Source organism: Meleagris gallopavo, chromosome 4 (assembly GCF_905368555.1).
Source record: "Meleagris gallopavo chromosome 4, MGAL_WU_HG_1.1, whole genome shotgun sequence".
Taxonomy (NCBI): Eukaryota; Metazoa; Chordata; class Aves; order Galliformes; family Phasianidae; genus Meleagris; species Meleagris gallopavo.
Genome location: NC_139407.1, coordinates 54,767,910 through 54,792,182, shown reverse-complemented (window position 1 = coordinate 54,792,182; position 24,273 = coordinate 54,767,910). Strand labels below are relative to the sequence as shown.

Genomic DNA, 24,273 nt, shown 5'->3' with positions numbered 1-24,273 from the left:
ATTTAATAAGAGAAAAACATGTTTTTCTCTTGTTTCTGTTAATGTGTAATAGAAACCTGAGTAATAACAAGATTACAGATATTGAAGAAGGCGCATTCGATGGAGCCTCTGGTGTCAATGAACTATTGCTCACTAGCAATCGTTTGGAAACTGTTCGAGACAAAATGTTCAAAGGACTGGAAAGTCTTAAAACACTGTAAGTAAGATTATTTGAGTGTTCTTATTTCTTCTTCTCCTATTTTTTTAAAGTAATATTCTATTTTTGTTTAAAACTTTGATTTTGGATTAGCTATGGATTACTCAAGTATATATTGTCTTTTTCCTATTTCACAGAAAGGTTCTAATAAAGAATATTAATTTTTTAATTATTGATATAATATAGCTGAAGTTCTTCATTGTGATTATTAAACTACAGAAATTATGTTACCTCTTAAATGATGAAGCAGTTGAGAATAGTAAACATCCGACTACGGAAACAGAAATGGGAATAATCATCTGCTTAAAAGCAACATAATTTTGCATCGGAATTATACATTTTACATAATGGAATCTGATTCAATCCAACTCAATCATTGGGTATTTTGCTAGAGGAAAAAATGATTCTGGGGGATATTGAAATGTGGGAAATGATTCTCTCCTAAGTAATTTTAATGGTATTTCAACAGTGAATGGAGGAGTGAAAGTACTATAGCTTGAACTTATTTCATTCTTTCCATGAAGGTAGTTTAGCTCTTTCCACTCAAAAAAGAAAAAAAAAAAAAAAGAAAGAAAGAAAGAAAGAAAGAAAAAAGATGTTTATACAATCTCCAGCTTCTTGGCATTCTTCAGCATCAATCCGTTTGATCAGCAGCCCAGAGCCAACATAAATGGTCTCTGGGGCTTCAGCTGCCTGAAGATATTGAGCATTTTTAATTTTTAATATATCAGACCTATAATATACAACTCTCATTTAAAGCTGATGAATTTGTTAGAAGATGCTGAGGAAGAGTCTGGGTAGCTTGATTTCTTTCATTTGAAAGATTTGAGAATGTAGTAGAAGTGCTTTCTATCTTTTATCCTATGAAAATTTAGTGTGGAAGGAATCTCAGGAGACCAGCCTCAGTCTTCTGCTCAATGTAAATAGCAGTTCTGTACTCGCTTAGGCTTGGAAGCTCGAAGTTGGAAGTATGGACTGCTGTGTGTGTCTGATTTGGAGGATTTCAGTCAGTTTTATTTATTGTTGATTACTGATTCTGTTACTGAATGAAAAAAGCCAAATGATTAGGGAAATAGCCTCTTGCATTGGCAAAACAACTTTTTGTTCTCCACTTCTCTCCACACACGCTACACACAGGTGCCAGGCAGCGCATGGGTCACTGTGGTTCCTCTAGCGGTAGCAGCTTTTTCAAGTCATGCCTCTTGGCCTTTGCTTGGGCAGCAGTTCAGCTATGGACCCTGCTCTCACACCACTTTGTCTCCAGGCCATACTCCAGGAGCTGCTCCTTTGGCCTCAGCCCCTGCCTGGGCTGCTGCTCAGCGCTGTCCCTCCTCCTACTCCAGGGTGGTCTTCTCAACTTCCCATCTCCTCCCTCCTCCTGCTATGGCAGGAGTTGCTCCATTTTACCCCCCACTTTTGCCTTATTTTAAACTCACAGGCTCTCTCAACTCATCTGGTCAGTTCAGAGGCACTACAGCCGCCTCCTTGTGGTTTCCTTTTTGGCTGTAACATGCTGATTGGTATGGAGCAATCCCTGACCTCTCCTCACTGAGGCCACCACTTCATTTTTATACCTAGTTTAGTTTAAACATTTGCAGGTACATTTTTTTAATTTTAATCTCTTTGCTAGAGTGCACAGAGATGTTAGGTGATCCATGTTACTTGAAATTCAATTAGAAATCAGTACTAACACAAAACATTACTGAGTGCTTTGACCAGCCATAAGCTGGAAAATGCTGAACTTTATTTCCTCAGGATGCTGAGGAGCAACCGTGTGAGCTGTGTGGGGAACGACAGCTTCACAGGCCTGAGCTCTGTCCGCCTGCTCTCGCTGTATGACAACCAGATCACTACCGTGGCACCTGGCTCCTTCGATACCCTGCATTCCCTCTCTACATTGTGAGTCACATCTGTGTCCCTTTTTAAATGCAGTGCATATGAGGGAAGAGAAAATTGGGTGAGAAGTTGCCAGTCAGTTTACTGAAGAAATGCTTTCTATGGGTAGCATCATTCAGGAACTTACTTAAATCTCATTTTACATAAAAAGTGACACTTTGAATTGAGAGACTAATTTGTGCATATTAAGAGTGGCATGTTTATAAATAATGGAATTGTCGATATGTTTTTGCTGAAGTTAAGAGATGTGAAAGACTTCTATAAGAAATTTCATTTTTATAACTGGCATGTAATCAACTTAGCTGTCACTTCAGATAGGAAACTTATTCTCTGGAGCAAATAAAAGATGGAAATCTTGAGATGACAAATTAATGGAATAGCTGTTGTCAGGTTAAAGCTAATAATGTAAAGTAATCAGCCTTCATCTTTATATGAAATTATTGTATAATCAGTACAGTGTGGCTTGACAACTAGTTAAGTCTTTGACAGTTTTAAATTATTTCTAAATGAGCTCTATTAGGATTCAATATGTAGAACCTAAATTACAGCTTTTAACTGTGGTTTGTACATACTGTTGTTTGAAGAACTGTATTTAAGCTTAGCTTTTTGAAAATAGAGTAGTGAGAATGAAAAAAAGTTCTGTCATGAGAGGTGAAATTTCATGTGGTTCTAGAAATCTCTTGGCCAATCCCTTCAACTGCAACTGTCATCTTGCGTGGCTTGGAGATTGGCTAAGGAAGAAACGCATTGTGACAGGAAACCCTCGCTGTCAGAAACCTTACTTCCTCAAAGAGATTCCTATCCAGGATGTGGCAATTCAGGATTTTACATGTGACGATGGTAAGAAAGTTTCTATTTTAAATTTTACAACTTCAGCTTTCATATGAATAGTTTCGTGAATTCCATGGAGCACAAAGTAATGTTTTTTAAATTGAGAAATAGTATTTGTTAAATCACTTCATGAGTTTCCTACTCATTTTCTTTGTCAGTTTATAAACCTTTCACCCACTTTTAGAAAATTAGCAAGCATATGGCTTTAGTATATATACTTTCAAAAGTTTTTTTCGCTTATGTTCTGTAATTATAATTAAAAGATAACACAAACACAAAGTAAATTAAATGCTGTAGTTCAAATGAGTATATTTTTGAATGTTGATGCTCAAATCAAGCACTCCTTCAGACTGCTTGATGAGTTATCATGATGTTTTGCTCAGTTTGTAACTTCCAGAGTTTCCGAATTCCCCTCAATACTTATATAAATAATTGGTATCTTGCATCTCTCTCACATGCACTTCCACGTATTGAATTATTATTTTGTTAGTTTTCAAAACTGTAACTTCCCTTTAAAGGGACTCCATTTATTTTAAATTATTTGCTTATTTTGAAAATCAGCAAACGTATATTGTTTTATTATACTTCATTTTAAGTTGCATTCTTTCTTTAATGTTTTGGGTTTTTGTTCCAAACAATAGTATTTTTATCTAGTAATCTAGTAAAACGGCATTGTACTAAATAAAGTGTTACTTGAAATATAAATTCTTGGAACAATGAAATGACAACATTGTCCATTCATAGAGATATCACTATGCAGAAATCTCATTTTTACTTATGGGAATTACATGTAGGACATTGTAGCTAATCCTCAAATATTATTTGCATAGAAATCTTATCATCTGTATGTTTTTAATGACCAGGAAATGATGACAATAGCTGCTCTCCGCTGTCCCGCTGTCCTGCAGAATGTACTTGTCTAGACACAGTTGTTCGCTGCAGCAACAAAGGCTTAAAAGCTTTGCCTAAAGGCATCCCAAAAGATGTAACTGAACTGTAAGTGGTGCATGTTTTTTCTCTTTCGTAAAAATCAATGTCAGATATATGGTGTCAGATTCAACAATAAGGGGAGCATCAAAGAATTTGCTTCCATAAATTGGTTGAAATTTATTGATATACTGCTTTGTAGATATAAAGACTTGCAAAGAATCTTGAGAACGCTGAAGTTATATTTGAATTAGCAATGCTGGCTATATCTCAAAACACTCTAAGAATCCTCTGTTGATGCAAAGCTTTAAAAATTTATATAGAGAGAGTTATAATCACTCTTGGAATTTATAACTCCTACAATTAAACATTGTGTGTCACTGAATATGGACATTACATTACAATGGATTAAATTATAGGCAAAAGTGAATCTGATTAATCTATGAACACTGCTCTAAATAGGAAGGAATGAAGTTCAATTATATTCAAAAGCAAAAAAAAAAGCAGAGATTTAGGTTAGATACTTGGAGGAAGTTTTTCAGTTGGAAGCTGGTGACGCACTGGAACAGGTTGCCCAAGGAGATTGTGGATGCCCACAAAGAGGAAGGCAATAAATCTAATTTTTCTAGTGAAGGGTAATTACTGTCTTCAGTCTATAACGTACTGCATAAGAACAGGCTTGTGATGTATTTCATATGATATATCATGAGAGACACAGGAAGAAATTAGAGAAGATGATCAGGATTACAGGCATGACAAATGAATTTGCTCATATTTAGAACCCATATCAGTCCTTGCTATTTCTACATTAAAGCACTACCTCTGAAATGTCAGGTCTCATTTATTCTTTACTGTGAGAGTAGTGAGACACTGGAACAGGTTGCCCAGTGAGGTTGTGGATGCCCCCTCCTTGGAAGTGTTCAAGGCCAGGCTGGATGATGCTTTGAGTAACCTTGTCTAGAGGGAGATGTCCCTGCCTATAGCAGAGGGTTTGGAATTATATAATCTTAAGAGTCCTTTCCAACCCAAACCATTCTATGATTCTGTGATTCTTTTTTGTGATAGCTCAAGTCCACACTTAACATCACTTGCATAAGTCATACTTACTTTTCATCAGTAGGTGCGTGTAAAATGGAGATGATAACTCATCTTAAAAAAGCATTTAAGAATTAAAAAAAAAATCTGTGTAACTACTATTGCTTCATAATCTTCAAGTATCTGATACAATAGTGTTTGCATCTTAGGCTCCAGGTGCCCTAGAAAAAAGTATTTGTACAAGGCTTCTTATAAAATGAGAACATTATGTATTCATTCAAAACTTTCTTTACTGTTGGATTCTAAGATTTGTAAATGAAAATGCTATTATTTTAATGAAAAAAAAGAAGCTGTTTATTTTATTTTTCTATTTTAGATATTTGGATGGAAACCAGTTTACTCTTGTTCCTAAAGAGCTCTCCAACTACAAGCATTTAACACTTATGTAAGTAGCTTTAAAACAACTTGCTCTACTCATATGAAAACAAAATAAAAAAAATCTCCTTTGTTATACTTGGTTTTATTTTTAGGATAGAAAAAGAAAGAAAGAAAAGTATCTTTTAGTAAACATAACACTCAAATACACTTTGTAATGGAGGGTTTTTTATTGCACTGATTACATCCAACATACGATATACTCAGCCGCATTTTATAAACTGGGATGTTTCATTCCAGTGATTACATCACAAAGTAAATAAAGTATTAAAACTAGAAAAAGTTATAAGATTTTTAAAAATATGTTAAGGTATTACAATATTTTGTTACATAGCTCCATAAAGGCATTATAAAGAAAGATTCCGTGGTATGCTTTATATAGGAATAGCAGGAGTAGCACATGCTACAGTTGTAATACTTGAATGTAACCGCTCTGAAACTTATTACTTCTACTTCATGAAAGATTTGAATACGATTTCCGGACTTTGGAAGAGTAAAATGAGAGAAACAGGAAGGCTGTCAATGTAAATGGCTGTAATTCTATTGTCTTTGTTAGCACTATAAAAATTTATGTCAGCTGAGTTTGAACTGCAAAACATTCTGAAAGTACTTTGTGGTTTCAGTGTAATTGGGGAAGAAAGTAACAAAAGCAGGGAGAAACAAAATCCTTTAAATTTCTTTTTGACTGATTTTAGAGCACTGCTGCTAAAATTGAAAATAGTTTGGCATTCAAAACCAAGAATTTTATTTCCTTTACTTATCTAATACTAGCTAAAAGTGGCTGTGCTCACAAATTTAGAAAAGAGATATTTTCAAACCTTTTTATATTTTACAAATAACATCAGAAAAAAAATCCTGCAATATTCTCAAATGTATGTAGGTCACTCTGAAAGTAATACCTCCTGTTTATTTCCATGGAAGCTGAATAAATACAAAGAGTTCAATGGCATTAACTGATAGAGCAAATTCTCCACTACAAAAAATGGTTTTTTCAACAATGTCATCAACATTGACTGCATTTTTGCCAATGTTGAACAAGAGCCTGTATGTTGTGCTCAAAAAATCTGCACCAGTGGAGGTGATCCAATGTTGCCACTACTGAAATGCACCACCACCATGACCTCACTGCACTCATATTCACTGTTTGATCTCCATACATGTTCAGCAAGCATCAACGAATGTCAATGCTATAACATGGAGGAATTCAGAGACACATCTTTGCTTCACCCGCACTTCCATGTCAGGTGTCATTTTGTCAGACAGATCCTTTGCAACAAAATGTAACAGAATATTGGTGGGAAGGTTCAACTTCTACTGCTATACAACCAACATCCTCTTACATCGTGAGTCAGTATAATAAAATATAATTACTTTTGGAGCAACCCTCACATACAGTGTAGAACTTTTAGGAAGTCTCTATTGAACGTGTAGGGAAGTTAAGTAAAATCTAAGTCAAAGCACAGAGAAAACAAATGTTGGAATTTCAGTGCATAGAAGAAGCAAACATAGATTGAACTGTATGCATTAACAGTGTCACTGGAGAAAGGATATATGACTGGAGATGAAGTTAATTAGAGTAACAATAACAAGGCTTCTATCACAAAGGTTAGGTACGCCTGGTATATTTTTTACAAACATAGCCAGAAATTATATAACTTTACCTCTTTGTTGGAAAATACGCATGAACTACTTAGCAGACATCTGTAATACAAGAATTTATAGTTGAGCAGTAAATAAAATACAAATGAGTATTAACAGTTTCCATTTATCAGACTTGTGGGGATACACTGTTATGATCTCTTCTGATTGTATCCTCATACAGCTGTTCTGAATTTGAGAATGTTCCTCAGCTGTGTTCGGAAGACCAAAATACTATGCATAATTTTCCTGTGGCCAAGCAAGGAATTACTTATGACTCTGCTGAGATCCAGACTTACTCAGACAATTGTTTATTTCTAATTTCTTTCTCATGTAAATAGATTGCACTGTCATACATAGGTAGTACGTTTGCTATTATGCGTCATTTGTCTTACATGCTTTCATGAAATTTCAAGTGGAGATATATGTGTACTGCATAGCTACTTAGCAGTCAAAATACCAACATCACCTCAGAAACAAATGCTTAAACAGATTCAGAATTAAATTTCACCACTCAGTGAAACTTTAGTGAAATAGCCAACAGAAAATGAAAACTAGAGCAAAATATGAGACTCAGGAACAGCCATTATTCAAATTCAATACAGCTTCTTCAAAGCTTCTTTGAAGCTGCCAGTGTACCACTCCAGCTTCTATCATACTTGCACTTAAGATTTTATCCATTAGAATATCGAACAACAAGAAAGATGTTAAGACCATAAATCATATATAGTATTCCGTATAATAGTCTGGGCTTTGATGTATTCAGCCTACAGATGTGAAGTAGAATATTATATGATATTTACTCAGGTTTCATTAGGGACATGAAAAAAAATTATTTCAACTTTAAACCATCACTTTTATTTCTATACTTGGGTTCATGTAAGATTGTATTATTAACTTAGTGGCATGGTGGACATTGCTGTTGTAAAAGAATGCATCACGCTGCTTTTTCGTCTGTGTTGAAATGAAAGTGCTTTTCATTGATCAAGCTAAATGCTTGCTGGGCTTGTGTATGGCATGTGAAAATAAAAATGTGTGCTGCTTTAAATATTGATACCAATGATGATGCTACTTCTACTAATAAAAGTAATTTGTCAGTTTAACTTCCAGTGTTTCAGGACTCGGGCAGTCATTTTAAGGTCTGAATTTTTGAATTTATTTTTTATAGAGATTTAAGTAACAACAGAATCAGCACTCTTTCTAATCAGAGCTTCAGCAACATGACTCAGCTGCTCACCTTGTAAGTTTAAACATGTAACATTGACACTCTAAAAACATTACAGTGTTTTTTGTCTTGAAAGAAGGGGCACTTTGTTGATATTAAAGCTTGCTTGTTGTAGAGGCTGTAAAATAACTTGTTTCCTAACGAGCTATGTGTGCAAAAGCTGTTTATGGTCATGCTCTGCATTCTGTTTACTGAATGCTTGATTCATTTGTTGACAGTAATGTGTATGTTTTCAGAATTCTTAGTTACAACCGCCTGAGGTGTATCCCTGCAAGGACTTTTGATGGGTTGAAATCACTTAGGTTGCTGTAAGTATTATTTTTTAACTATTATTATTTTCCAAAATTTTTATTTGGACAAAGCAGACACCAGATTTTAAAATCTATCAATTATTTGAGAAGTGATAATTATGTAGTCACAGAACTCTAAATTTGTTCCAGGAGAATATACTGTCAAAATGCTGCACAAGACATTAGATAATACTGGACAATGTGTATACACTAAAGCATATGCTTGTCTTTTCTGCTTTTTAATCTTGACTGTACCTCTTCTTGAGTTATGTTCTTGATTGTTATGATAATTAAATTCTAACAAAAATGTAGCATACATAAATTTCTCAGTTATGTATGAGGGTTTTTGCAGCTGAATCATGAAGATATTGATTCCAACTGTCAATTTCCATGTTTCTTACTTCATTTATTTGGGAGTATTTCCCAAACCATTGCATTATGATTAACTATTGAAAGCCAATAAAATAAATTTTTGATTCTAAGAAAACTTTCACTCTTAATGCTTAGAAAAATGTGATTGAAAGGGCATTAGGAGAAGCAAAAAAAGAGAGAAAGCAGAATAAAAAACAGTCTGTCTAGTTCAGTTTCAGTTTGTTATAGAAAATGATAAATTCTATATCAAAAGATTTCCCAACTGAAAATGTAATTTTTTCTCTATTTTGATTTTATTTTATAACTGTTTTGTAGCTTAAATTAATTAAATGTCTTAAGCATGAAATTTTTTCTTAGTGCTCATATAACTCCATTTACTTTATATAAATACAAAAAACTTCAACTGTTAACCACAATTGTGTATACATGTAAAAGAATGTATCTGTGTAAAAGGAGAGATTTTTATGTAGGAAGACCAGTCCAATTATTGATGCTTAATAAGGTCTTTAGTATCCAATTAAGAAAACAACCTTAATACTTATTTATATTCATGAACAGTCAGTGCCTGTATTTCCCATATAACTGTGAAAGATAAAAACCATGAATAAAATAAGTGGGAATTTCAAGGAACTGATGAAAAAAGACAGAAATAACAACTCTTCTGACAAGTGTAAATTCAGTAAGCACTTTGCAGAAATACACTTTTGACAGACCTTTGTTTTTTGAATTTTAAAATATTCATATCATGATTAACATTTTTAATTAAAAATATAAGTTAAAAAAATGAAGTGATAAGTAGGCAGCTGGTTAGAGCTTTAAAGAAAGATTGGAAACACAGAAGTACTGGAAAAAAAAAAAAAGATTTAAACTGCTTACAAAAGCTTAAATTTTTAAAATGAATCTGCAGAGTTTCATCTATATATCTTATTTATTTTCTTTCTAAGGTCCTTACATGGCAATGATATTTCTGTGGTTCCTGAAGGAGCCTTTAATGATCTTTCAGCATTATCGCACCTGTGAGTATTCAGATGATAATCATGTCTTTTACATTATGTTTAGCAAATTTCATGTAGTTGAACGGTGATAACAGTAAAGGTCTGCTCTGGAACAACCCCATGCAGAAGCATGTTGGCTGGATACTGGCCAGCTTAGCAGAAAAATGCTGGACTTCCTGGTGGGCAGCAAAATGAATGTCAGCTACATGCCCTTATGGCAATGAAGGCTAAAGATTCTCTGGGCCAAATTAGTAAGTGGGCAGTAAGGTGATTAAGGAGAGTGTTCACTCCCTTCTGTTCAGCCCTTGTAAGGACAGTTCTGGAATACACATTCAGTTTCTCCATTGCAAAGTAGATGTATACAAAACAGAGCAAGTCCAGGATAGGAGCAAGTGAGATGGAGTGAGCAGTGTGAGCTCTGTATTAGCTCTGGGAGCTAATTAAGGAGATAAAAGAGATTTTAAGGATGGACCTAACAGCAGTCTTCAAGCCTATAGTCTAAGAGAATTACAGCCTCTAGTCTTAAGAGAGTTACAGATTTTTATCAGAGGATGCAAAGTCAAGGATAAAAGTCAACAGTCACAATGCACAATATGGGAAGTTTCGTTGAATGTAATAAAAAATTCTTCATCATGAGGGGTGGTTCAGCTTTGGGAAAGGTTGTCCAGAGAAATGGAGGAATCGCCCCCCTGGAGATAGTCAGAACTCAACAAAGCAACCCTGCTTTGACTTTGAAGTGTGCCATGCTTTGTGCAAGAGGTAGGACTAATTGACCTCCAAAGAACTCTCCCAACCTAAATTATTCTGTGATTCTCTGTTGATGGTTATTAAATAGACATTGAATGCATGGCATCTGATTACACGATCTCATCTGTGGCAATACTTCTGTTCTTAGTTTTCAGTGGGAACTCAGGGCAAGTTTCCTACCTATAAACCATAATATGTTTATGGATAGTTATTAAATCTTTGCTTGCAGTTGAGGAGTAAATTGACTGATGCCTTTAGATGTACTTGTTTTTTATTTTTCTGAGCAGCTGGAGTTGTTAAATGATTATCTTCTAGTTCAATGTTGGACATTTGCATTTAATTTTCCATTTCTCAGAAATTTGATGAGCCTGATTAAGCTTTAAGTCATTGATAACTCATTCAAAAGCTACTATTAGACTAGCTCAACTGTATCAAATATCAGTAAGACTTAGATAGAGTTGATTGTCCATGCTGTTATTTTTTTCTTAATGTTACTAGTTATTCTTTCTAACATTCCTATTTTAGCAGAGAAACTGCACTACCTCAATTTGGGCTGACAATTACTCTTGCAAATATGACCTGGGCAAATTATAGATATTTCTTTTTACGTGGGGTGTTCCCCATGACCCAACCATATTACCAGGCCTCATTTTTGTTATTACTCTGACTAAAGCCTAACTGAACATGTATATATGTACTTGTATATGTATATATGCAATTTCTGCTGTTCAGCTGTAAGTATGCAACTATAATGAAGAGAATGTCCTACTCCTCAGTGTGGCAGAAAAGTTTCTGCAGTAGTTCCTACCACCTTTGCATGCCATGGATTTTATTCTCTCTCTTGAAGATCCACTGATCCAAAGTTATTCAGCAGTCTGAAAAAAAAGCTTAATGGTTATTGTAATCCTTGAAAGGATTATGGATATACGTTTAGAATAGCACAATGCTTCTACGTCCAAATCTGCATAAGGTATAATTGTTCTCAGAGTTTTAAGAGTATTTATGATTTCTAGCAGAAAAAAAAATAGAGACTAAAAAAACTTTTCCACAAATTAATTCCAAAAAATCTCTAGCTAAATTGCTTTTCAATTTAAAAAGAAATCAAGTTTATTTAAAGAAATGGATTTGTTTTTGCAAGGGGGCAATTCTTACATAGCTCCCAGTAAGCTAGGACGCTGTAGCTTTATTTACTTATAAAGGAGAGGTCTCTTACAGAAGAACTGTGAGTTCAGTGGGAGAGCTCTGAAGAGAAAATAATTAAATCAAATTTGGAAGTTTGGAAACAGATGGTTCGTATGAGCCTGGGAGTCATAAACTGAAAAGGAAAAATATCTGGGTGGAACTGTGTGAGGTTGCTCTGGTTGCTTTGGAAGAAATTGTTTTTACTTCCTAACCTAATTTCCAAATATCAATTTCATTCTGATGATGCAGCTAACCACACTCATTACTGCCAAAGGTAACACAGAGCTAGTTTACAGAAGCGTAGCCAAGAATGGCTAGGTTTCTGACCAGGTTTACGGCTAAAACTGTTACTTCATTTGGAGCCTCAGCTCAGACACTTGATGCACTTAGAGTCAGTTTTGTGGAGGCAGGACTGATGAGTGTTTTTAGGAGGGTTTTTTTTGCCAACCTCAGTCTTCTGGGGTCTGTTTTCAAAAGCAAGCATTTAAAACCTTATTCTCTTTTTGCTTGTCTGCTTTCCACAGGGCTATTGGAGCAAATCCTCTTTATTGTGATTGTAACATGCAATGGCTATCTGACTGGGTAAAATCAGAATACAAAGAACCTGGTATTGCACGATGTGCTGGCCCTGGAGAAATGGCAGATAAACTTCTACTCACAACTCCATCTAAAAAATTTACTTGCCAAGGTACTGTTATTTATGTGGGGTTCTTTTCACATTCATTTACAGTTGAGCATTTGTTTTAGAATCTTCACTCTGCCTTGTCATCATTTTTCCTTGTGCTTAGGAATGTAGCCATTGCATTCAGGAATTGAATCTAGTTTAAAGACTTCAGTGACTTTTTTTCAAGCAGAAGATTGAGAAACTCTTCTGATTTTCAGTGTAATAATCCTCAGTATATGGATGTACATGGGTACCTAGTACTGTCTTTGTCGTGAACTGAAATTTAATTGCTAATCTGCACTTTCCTTAGCCAAAGAATGTTCTTTCCCTTGGACTTTTACAGTAAATACAGTAAAAAAAATCTATACATATATTCAAAATCCTTACAGTCTGCATTATGTTAGTGGTATGTAGTTGCATTAGTATGTGAAGAATGCTGTTTTCTTTGATGTTTCAGAAGAAAGCCTAAAAAATGCAGAGTAGATAAAAGAGCTGATTGCCTTTATAGAGGTAGAATTCCAGAATGTTGCAGTGTAAGGAGGTTTCTTTGGGTGTGAGACAAGTACTTATCTGTTTGTTGGTACCAAGGCTGTTGGCACCTTTATCGCAGCTTGTACTCCATTTAATTCTCAGGCTCTTTTTCTGAATCTTAGAATCTGTTGCATTAGAAAAGAGTCCTTTTGATTCATATGTGAGCATCAACTAGGTTTGTTTTGCTGTTTAATCTTTCCCTATGTTGTCCACTTCTCCGTTTTTAAATATTTTGAAACCACACTGTATCTTCATTTTTCAGACTCAGGCTTACACTTGTAAGTCATTACAAGCTATTTGTGAGGCATCAGATAAATATAATCTTGTCTTTTGTAGAATTAATTTATTCTCAGGCTCTAGGTAATCTTCAAGATATTTTTACTCATTCATCTTTTAACACATTAACATGTGTTAATCCATTGTAAATTCTTAAAAAAAGTGATGGGAACTGTGCCAGAGTTAGCTCTCATTCCAAGTTGTTCTTTACTGCATGTTCATCCTATTTAGTCTTCTCTCCTTAGACTTTCTGTGAAAAATGTTTTTGGAAACAAAAAGCACTAGAAATTCAGCACTTCATTTTTTTATTTTAACATGATGCCAATTGATTGTCTTTCCATCCAAATCCTTCTTGAATTTTATTGGTAGTAGTTCTTCAAGGTCATACCTATGTTATGTGCATAATCTTTTGCGGAGTTCTTTTGTCTGATTTTAAGTAGAAGATCTAGTGGTCAGTCTGATCAATTGCTCTACAAGCATCCACTAAACATTGTAGATGTGCTCTTATTACACATTGTTGTAAAGATATAAGTGAAAGAATATTTTCAGGAAGATGAAGGACTTGCTAGGTTATTTTTCCATTTAAAAAAAAAGAATCACGCCTTCCTACAATCATTGTTATGTTTCCATCAGAATCCAGATAGTTTATCTTACTTCTTGCCCATCAGAAAATATCCTTTATATTATTATGCAGGGTAAGAACTGTATTTGTTTCACTTCCAAGAGTGGAGATCTGGTATTATGGATACCTTTGAGAGAAAATAATTTTCCTGCTACTGTTCTTCTGTGAAGATGCTCATAATTACAGATTGCCACTCAGCAGCTTTTCAATGACATGATGGCCCTGTAAGACCTTATATGTCTCTTACTCAAAGATAAGTAATTTTATCTTTTGCTTAAAAATGATCTTCTGAATAGGAATTAGGAAGATGTTCTATTCCTATTAAAAGCAAAATTCTAGGCTTTGAGGGGAGATTTTTGTCAGTTATTTATCTGTTTATGTTCTGTTATTATGTACAGAAGTGTGTAATTCCCTCTTATCAGTTTCTGGATTCATCTGAAAGTGAAATTAGTTCTTGAATCTGAATCACATAAAAAATAGCTTGCTTTGAAAATGAAAATGATAAAAACAAAACCTCAGTTTTAAAATTTCATAAAATCACTGGAAAAATGAACCTTACTCTAATTTATGAATTGCTTTCTTGCAAGGATCATCCCATAGTATTTTCTTCTTGCAGTTGTTTTTCTAGGTTTATGGGGTTTTTTTTCTTTTCACATGGCCTCTAACAGATTCTCAATCTTTTACTCTTTTACCATTCATGCCCTGCTTCTAGAGATTCCAGGGCCTTGTGGTTTTCTGATACCAGGTAAGGTTACAAGTAAGAGCTGGAATGGATGATATGTTTAAGAACAGACCTTCTGACCTTCCTTTTGTGTACCTCAAACAGACTTCTTTCCTACAACACGCATGCTTACTGTTTGTTTTCCCTTTTGGTGAATTTAAAGCTGACTCATCTAAAGCTGATATATCATTTAATGTAGATGTAAGAAAAACTTCATTATTTTAAAAGCCTAAGATCAGGGTCTGAAAGTTACCTGATGGTTGCCACTGCATTTTACTGACATCAGTGATTTCATTAGCAGTTTCACTGTAAAGTGACTCTGTAGATACTGATTTTGATTCAAGAGCAAAGAGGATCTCCTGAGTCATAAAAAGTCAGTATTTCTTGCAAAGGCTTTCGAGAAACTGTTTTTGAGATGGTTGATGTCATGTTTTTCTTCAAGAATATTAGGTAGGTAAATGTGTGAGCATATGTGTATATTTATTAATAAAATAATACACAGTCCATTTTTCACTCTTTATGGAAGAACAGTGCTTATTTTACTTTCATTCTAAGATTTTTTTCCAGTTATAGGTTATGCAAAGATATATATATATCTCAACACTGTGAAAAATCAAATAATAGAATATTAAACTTTTTTTTTTTTTTTTAACATATAACAGTCTCCTAGTACGTGTAAGCAAAGCAGGGAAGGAAAGAAAAGACGTAGTAAAAATGAGAACAGGGTCTGAAACTTCCTCTTCATCAGAAGTAAAAATATCTGATGCACTTCAATTTTTTGATCCTATAGCTGAGGAATTATGAATCAAATTATTCATTTTTCTTGGATACTGTACATATGGAGAAGTTTGAAATTAAAACGTATGACACAAAATCAGACAGTCTTGCTTACTAACTTGTTGGGAATGATGTTCCCATTTGGTGATTCTATTTTAGAATTGAAATTTACTTTGCTAATTCATACAGGAAAACAATGTCTGTTAATTAATGTTTTTAAATTCAAGCCAAATAATAATCGTTTTATTGAATGGGAAGTAGAAATGAGGCCACGGTGTTTGGAATAAGAAAGAGCAGAGACTTACAGTCTACAGTAAGGGCTTCTTACCCCGTATGATTTTTATAGCACATCTTAATACACTCTAGCAATAATTTGTAATAGTCTAAGGTATTTTTTTCCAACTTGCCTACCTTTTCTGTTTGCTGCTTTAAGAAACTGTAATCAGCTATTGACTTTTCTCTCAAAATAAGGTAATGAAAACAAGAATAGTCAATGATCTAGATGGTGACTTTGGCAATTGTCGCAACTTATCTTACCACAAATTACTGTGTTCATCTCCCAGCATTTGTTTGCAAATTGCAACACAGATGGTTACTAGCAACTACAGATTAAAGGAAAAGTTTGTCAATCTCTCTGTAGCACCCCTACTGTATCCTCATAATCATATGGCTTCCTTCCATGCCAGCTCCTTTACAGTAGCTTATCAGAGCTTTCCAAGTAAAAAGTAATTTTGAAAGTTTAATAGAAAGCAAAAAAAAAAAAACAAACCCACATCACATTTCGTTAAAAGTGCAGTTACTTCAGAAAAAAGTTGCAGTCTGGCTCGTGTAGAGAGCAAGCAGGCAGTTCCACCAATAGTCATAAGGAGTTTGTTTTGCCTAGTCACTGAAGAAATCACAAGTTATCCATTAAAACTTAAAAATTACCTGTAGATGGGTGTAGATTTTTCCACAAGTCACATATGAAATCAAGATGGAGTCAGTAATGTCATCAAGCAATAAAACTGGAGATAGTAGAGAATATGTTCATTCTCTTAATAGGCATTTGGTCAAGTCACCCCTGTTTTCTTTCACAATAATTAATTTAAACTTGCACAAATTATTTGAAAATGAAGCAGTATTGTAAGCAGATGATTTCTAATTTTAAACAAATAACTGGTAATTTATTTGTTTGCCTGACAAAAGAAAAAAAACAAAAACACCAAAACAGCAACTGATAGTTTATAATTTGAAAATTTGACATAAAAAAGCAGCATTAAAATTGTAAGCCAACAGAAAATAAGCAAATATAAATATTTATATATTAGGAAAAAGATTTATGTAGGATAAAAAAATCAGTCTGGTTTTTAAAACTTTAGATCTTGTCAACATTCCTTTCTATTTTCTATTGTTATAACCATTATAACAGAAGCAAGATTGAAGACATTAAAAGCAGCCCTCTTTTGTATGTAGATTCATGGTACTTTGGGAATCAGGTAATGCAGAAATGAACTATGGCCGACTCCATAATAAGACAAGGTGCAACTTATAGTGAGATGGATTAGGCAGTATACTTTACTACATTGTAGCTCACAGATGTTCAACCTATTTTGCTAGGTCATTTTGCCATTAGTTCTGTGTAATCCTGCAAATAAATAAAATTACAGTTCATGGTAGCACCACCAATAGAAGGTCTGGAAACTGCTATAGCCTTTCTTTTCTCAGAGACAGTTTTTACCTAATAAATTTGAAACTGTATTCTTAATTTTGTTAATAAAAAGGGAAGGCAATTATCATGGATCAGATTTCAAAGAATAAGGATATCAAAATCACTTTGGGGTCAGCTGCTGCTTTTTTTTTTTTTTTTTTTTTTTTTTTTAAGAGATTAAAGCCAAAAATTGAGCAGCAAATATATCTAGGCATGTCAAAAGAATTAAGGAGAATCAAGCATTCCATTCATGCAGAAATATCACAGTCTTAAAAACAAATATTGTTTTAGAATGTATAGCAGTGTAGCAGATGCATCCTGTCAAATATGAATTAGTAGTTTGTTTCTGAATATCACATTTGTATTTTTAAGGGCCCGTGGATGTCAATATTCTTGCTAAGTGTAACCCTTGCTTATCAAATCCATGTAAAAATGATGGAACCTGCAATAATGATCCAGTTGACTTCTATAGATGTACTTGCCCATATGGTTTCAAGGTAGGTACTGGATGAAGAAGAAAAAAAATTAGTGAAATATTAGCCATTTCCTTTTAACAACAGTTTCTTTTAACTGACTCCTTTCCTTTTACTATCCGTATTTTCTTCTTAAATTATACCTGTTCCCTGCACAGGGTCAAGACTGTGATATTCCCATTCATGCCTGCATTAGTAACCCTTGCAACCATGGTGGAACTTGTCATTTGAAAGAAGGAGAAAAAGATGGTTTCTGGTATGTTGTTTTTAACTCAAATAACAGAATGAAAAACTGCTGACTTTTGTATTTATGTAGGTGTTAATCTTTGGGTTCTCTTCTTTTATAATTGCATCTCAAAGGCAGGTTTTCATTGCTTCTGAAATTTTCAGACATGTCACTATCAATGGAAAGCTTCTAAAGCCCCAAAACTGTTAAAAACAACAATAAATGGTTGTGATTAGTAGAGGCTTTTCAGGTCAAGACAAGATAATATTGACTCCATTATGCTAATTAATAGCTGGCTCGATCCCTGCTGAAAAAATTCATCTGTTGTCGTGTGTATTACTTTAACAGACAGCATGTAAGTGATAAAATTTAAATCCCAGTGAAAGAGAAAATTAATGATTCATTTGAAACTCACTATGCCAGCAGATAAACATGCTGTGAGCATTTTTAATCTTGAGTTATTTAATCACACAGTACAATTACCCCAGATGTAATTCATGAATTATGAAATAAAGTTCTTTAGCATTCTTCTGTGAAATTATTAGTCATTTAATAATCTACACCTCGAGCTTGTTAAAAATGACACTTCAAAAAGAAACAATTCGTTATTCTGCAATTCATTAAGACATTACTTTTATTTTTAATCTATATTCTGCCCAAAGATTAAATACTTTTCTATTTAAAATTAAGTATATAGATCTTAATGTGAATAAAATTTAAGGTGACATAGTCCTGTCTCAGGATTTGACCTTTCCCATTTATTTGTTTAAACACTACATATTTTGAAAATCAAATCAAAACATTTGTAAAAAACAAAACAAAAATCATCCCTTTGAAAAGTATATGTAGGCTTTGTTTTCAGATATAAATACAGGTATTGTATGTGGAACTTCAAATACAGATGTGTAATGATTTATTTAACTAAACGATAGTTCAGTAGTAGTACCACTTACTAATCTCTGGTTCTGCAGTTTTTTCCATTCACTTAAATTGTTTTTAAGAACAAGACAAACAACAAAAAAAGCAGAATTATTTTCCTTAAGAAATATAATCTCATGTAATAATAGAAAGGTAGCAGTCATTTCAAAAGAAGTGAGCAGTTATTTCAGAATCTAAAAGGCACAAATTCAGAAGTCTTTTTGTCTGTAACTTAAAATGATAAAAATATTTGGAGAATATTTGGTACATTTATTTTATATCATCCATATTCTCTTAGAAATAGTGATTATAATTAGCAACCCTATTAATTACAGAACTTCTCTGATCTTCCCAGCTAAAATATTTGTGTGCTTGGTTTTATTTTTGGTTTTACAGGTGCACTTGTGCAGATGGATTTGAAGGTGAAAATTGTGAAATAAATGTTGATGACTGTGAAGACAATGACTGTGAAAATAATTCTACTTGTGTGGATGGAATTAATAATTATACTTGCCTTTGTCCACCTGAATATACAGGTAGGAGTATAAGAGAAAGAGAAATTGCTAATAGGAAAGAACTCTGTTTTTGTACGCGAGTCAATTTACTTTACAATTGATTTAAGTCCAAGTTTCCCTCAATAATTCTCTTCTGTATGGTTTGTAGTAAAAAGTGGACTTAATACCTATTCATTAATTTCCCTGTTAGTTTTTGAATTATAATTTTAATTATTTTAATTTTAAAAGATGTTTCAAAATGCGTTCCTCACATATGTTTACCTAGCCCAACCAGGCCAATGAAGAATGCCTGTAGATGTAAAAATCCAAAAAAAAAATATTACTTTTATCTTCTATTCTCCAAGTTGCTACCAGGGCAGAAAAACGTCTATTTGTGCTAACAAGAAAATGGATTTGGTGTCCTGGATGGTGTCCTGCTCTCCTTTAAAAATATTAATTCAGATTGTGATGAAGAAAATAGCATTACAAGAAAATAGCATCATTAGAGTTGGCAGCCAGGCTCCTCTCTTTGAGACACAGGGTACCTTGCTTGTCTCATCATGTATGGAGAGTAGTTAGAACAGGAACACGTAAGAACAAGAAGAAGGATCTATTGTTTATGTCCATCTGCTTGATGGTTTTTCTAGTTACACAGATCTGCTTTCTGTCAGCTAGCAGTCCGCTAGGAGAACGCAGACCTTAAATTCACAAAACCATTATTTGAAATGCATAACAAAGATCTTCTCTAACCTAGGAATTAACTAACTATACCTAGTCGCCCTCTTTTCTTAATATAATCAATCCTATTGCATCTATTAGTTATGCTTTTCATCATCCTCAGGGAGCACTAAATTTGAGCTCTGGAAAACTGAAAGGAGAGGTTAAGTAATGAAGTAATTTCATTTATTGAAAACACAGCTAACACCTTTTTAATCCAAGGCATTTCCATCATTATTTTTATAACCTGCTGGATTGCTGAAATGATTTATTCAGATTTGAAGTCAGTATTTAAATCTTGAAAACCCTCAGTAAGAAAAAATGATAGAACACAGGTATAAGAAATATGATTTTGCAATCTGTGTATTCATCCAGTACTTATTCTGGGTAAATGTTTGGAACAAATTTCTCTATGAAGAATGAGCCACAACACCTAAAGGGATATGAGTTAAAAGCATATGTAGTCAGAATAAGGTAAATAAGACATCTGGAAGATTAGACGTAACCTACTGCATAAGAAAACTCTTTTGTCAGGTACTCCTCCCGCACTCTACTGGAAAGCAACTGACAATTCAAGCCTTAGAAAGAGATAGTAGGTAACAGTGTCAATAAGTAGTGGCAGATCTTTGTTATTTCTCCTATATCTAATATTTCAACTATATCAGAATCAAGCTTCAGATCCCAGTATTAACTGCTATCTCCTTTGAAAATGAACAGATACTCTTTTGCATAGGGTGGAAGAAAGCAAACCAGTCAAATCAGTCTAGTTTTCCTGTTTAACAATTTCACATTAAGAGGTTTCATGTACTTATTAAATAGTAGTCAATTCATTTGCACATCCATCCTCCTCAGCAGTTTTTTGCGTGTGTTTCTTGTTTCTTCATTTCTGACATTACCCTAGATGCATTTGGACTGCTAGGGCAAACAGCTTGTTGTATTCATAATAACCCATGGGAAGGACTGTTTTGTATTAAATATCCATGGAGTGGATACAAAGGCTTGTTTATATGTGCTAGCCTAAAATTTTGATTGTGTGCTTGTTGCATTTCTGTTGTATTTTAATTGAAATGTATGTTTTACATTTACAATTAAATCTTCAATTGTAGTATTTATATATATATATGTAGTTAGAGCAAAAAATGAGAGCATAAATGTTTGCAGCATTTTTAACTTGATGTTTGTAATGTAGTTGTTTTTTTTTTAAAAAAAGTTAAAATAGAAGAAAGTGTATTTTTTATTTGACTCATATCTAAGCAAATGGCAATTACTTTGCTTTGAGGAGCCTGTTATTGTTGTTGAACGCTGTGCATAATTCTAACAAGAAAATGCTGTGAGTTTCCATGGCAAGTGGTTTTGTTTGCTGGCTGGAATTCTTTTAGAAAAGCAAATTTGTTTTCATAGATACAGTTTCTAGTCAGAATTGTTACTGAAATCAGTAGGTCATATAAGCAGATTATTTCCAAACCTTATGAAAAAAAATACGTTTTTCCAAACATGCAAGACCAGAGCCTCTTCTCACTTTATAGACAAGGTGGACATAAGTTGTAGCAAAATTTCAAGTTTTTCTCCACAGGACACAGTACAGAATTCTACAGTACATTGTGTGTCTTACAAAGCATCTGAAGTTAGGATACATTCTGTGAAATCTTAAGCCAGTATTAATTCAGATAAATTATAAGGAAAAAATATAAAGCATCATTTGTCTTTTACACTTGACACCACTGTTCTTGCATAGTAAGTATTTTACTTACTTAAGTAACTTCCAGCATTAAGAGTTACTCTGGATACATTAGGATCTAGAAATGGTAGTGTTCAGAATATAAAATGATCTTACACTTGCCTCAAGTGTGTATGAGATATCAAATTATTTATAGGATTGTTTTTTCCTCTTGCTCATAGCTTGGTTTGAAAGCAATAGAACCCATACCAGTATTGATAGAGTGATTTTTCATTAGGAGTTTTGCAGGCATTTGGATGTTGGCATCTGTTTTAAAAGGTTAAAATCAGATCTGTATATTACTATGTGCCGTTTTTGGGTTTTTTTTTTTCATGGAAGGCATTTTTCAGTAGATAAAACTGCTGTACTAGCTGGGCAAAAGTAGGCTAATCACCAGAAAAACTGGCTATATATTCAGTAGGTAAAAAAATATTTTAAAATATGAAAGCATGTATCTCTAGTTCAGAAAGTCCCTGAACCATAAGTTGCTGGAAGCTGAACAGTATACATACCAGGAAAATGCCACCACAGCCTTGTCATGTTGTCTTTTAATTTTGCTGACAATGCTTTGTATTGTTTGTGTGCAAGATACCACGGCGAGGATGTACTGAATGTGGAAATGCATCAGCCCAGAATATTTTTTCATTCTTTCATTTGCAAATATGTTTTATGTTTCAGTAGCACAGTGTAACGAAGAAGTCAGTTGGAACCCATTGGTATGAAGTGAAAATCATTCTGCTCTAAAATTTTATTACAATTAACTCTGAAAATACGTAAAAAATACAAAAAACACTGTAAAGAATTTTACAGTGCAAAACTCTGTCATTTTTTGCATTTTTTTACAATCCCTTGAAAATTTACCTTTCTTAAATAAGTACTATTGATTAAAAAGAAGAAAGAAAAAAAGAAAGAAAGAAAATAAAAACCTGTTAGCTTAAGAACCAGGAATCGATTTTCCTCTGCCTCAGTTAAGTTTTGCAATTACCTCCACAAATACAAGTGGAAAGACAAAGAAAGGTATTTGCACAATACTATGAGCTTTCTTAAGATCGCAGACTGTAACTGTGAAATAATGGGAAGCAAATGGAATCATCAGACATTCAGATTGTCTGATGAAATCTTGAGAAATAAAACATTAAAATGCTTCGCTATGTCCTGCACTCTTTAACTCTGCTATTCTTGTAACATTATCATCTCCTTTATTTTAAACTCAGTCTAGTTAACATCAAGTCATCTTGTGTGCATTCTATAGACTACAGATAATCATTTATCTTTCTCACTGCCATCAGTCATTAGATCAAAATCTAACAGATCCAGAAGTAAAACCTTTCTTATGCCACCAGTGGCATGTACTTCTTACCTTTTCTGTTTGTTTTGCTCTGCTGTAGGTGAGACTGAAGCTTGCTTCATTTTTGCTATATCAACATCTCTGCTGCTATAGCTGTGCATTAGCTTAATGTGCTATGCTGTTGTATTACAATGTAAAAAGTCTCTTGTCTCTTCTGTCTTTGTCACTGCAAGCTGCTAATCTGAATGAAGTGGAAAAAGGTCAGTTGTCTTTTAAGCCTATTTTCACTTTCCTTTCCTTAAAGGTGCATGGATTTAAGTTCTTACGAATGATCAAATGAATCGTATATAGGTATCGTTTAGAAAGCTCATTGCAAATCCTGAAATCAGTCACATGGATATAGCTGTGAATACATGTCGAAAGTGTGTCATTGGAGATACAGATCACTGTGCAGGAGTACTACTTTTTTTCAAATGTTTTATAAATTTGTGCACCCATGATAGGACTGATAAAAAGGTTTATGTTGTAATCTTCTGAAATCCTTATTCTCATCTTTAATACATACCTTGTTTCCATTCTAAAGTATGCTGTGTTTTATAGCACTGTTTTGATGTAATTTCTTCATTAAATGATGGGACTAGAAATTATGCTGGAGTATAGAATGGTAGTCCTCTTGCTTATCATATATGAGTGACATTTGTGCCATAAGTATCCAAAGAATCTGAAATGATCTCATTAAGCTGAGGCTGTTGTACAGGAAAAGTAATGGTTAAGGTATTTATGATATGAACTTTGGTTATTTTTTATTGTTTTTTTTCTTTAAATTAATACTATTCTGTCTGACACCTATCTCTCTAACAGAGATAATACATCTATACAAGCTGGTCTTCTGTACAATCCACTATTTACAATCTGAAACTAGCATAATTGGAGACAATGTATTTGTAAATTGCATATTTAGTTCTGAAAAGCAAATGAGTCAAATAAACTTGCAGTGTCTTTGCTGTCAAGTAAATTTGATAATTTGCACTCTATAAAACAGTGCAGTATTTCACTAATGAAAAATATTTTCATTAACCACTAAATAGCATGTTTAACAAGGCTGCAATTATACCATCTATGTTGACATCTGAAGAGTTATTCTTATAGTTTAAATTAAGAGACTGAATTCCCTCCGCAAATGACAGAAACAGATACGTCCAGAAAGTGATTCCATCCAGAAACTGATTCCATCCATAATTTGGATACTTAAATTTGTATACAATTTAGACATGTCCCTGTTCTGCATTTTACAGTTACTTGTTTGAACAACAATTGGCCTCCCATATTTCTTTCTCCTTGTCACTTCCAAAGTTATTTCTATATTGTTCTCTTGCTGTCCTAGTATGAAACT

At 33.7% G+C, this 24,273-nt stretch overlaps 1 protein-coding gene across 3 annotated transcripts in view; it reads left to right on the top strand.

Annotated features, from left to right (window-relative positions):
• The window catches only part of SLIT2 (slit guidance ligand 2), a 246,357-nt gene that overhangs the window by 197,048 nt on the left and 25,036 nt on the right, over positions 1–24,273 (top strand). For 2 of the 3 annotated variants that reach the window (XM_085223410.1, XM_085223409.1), the window contains 12 exons: positions 53–196; positions 1,952–2,095; positions 2,766–2,932; positions 3,787–3,919; positions 5,262–5,330; positions 8,127–8,198; positions 8,420–8,491; positions 9,790–9,861; positions 12,294–12,457; positions 17,420–17,544; positions 17,679–17,776; positions 19,061–19,200. In XM_085223410.1, the coding sequence (XP_085079536.1) occupies positions 53–196; positions 1,952–2,095; positions 2,766–2,932; positions 3,787–3,919; positions 5,262–5,330; positions 8,127–8,198; positions 8,420–8,491; positions 9,790–9,861; positions 12,294–12,457; positions 17,420–17,544; positions 17,679–17,776; positions 19,061–19,200 (1,400 nt within the window). The remainder of the gene's footprint in view (positions 1–52; positions 197–1,951; positions 2,096–2,765; positions 2,933–3,786; positions 3,920–5,261; positions 5,331–8,126; positions 8,199–8,419; positions 8,492–9,789; positions 9,862–12,293; positions 12,458–17,419; positions 17,545–17,678; positions 17,777–19,060; positions 19,201–24,273) is intronic. The other variant, XM_085223411.1, reaches the window with a different exon arrangement.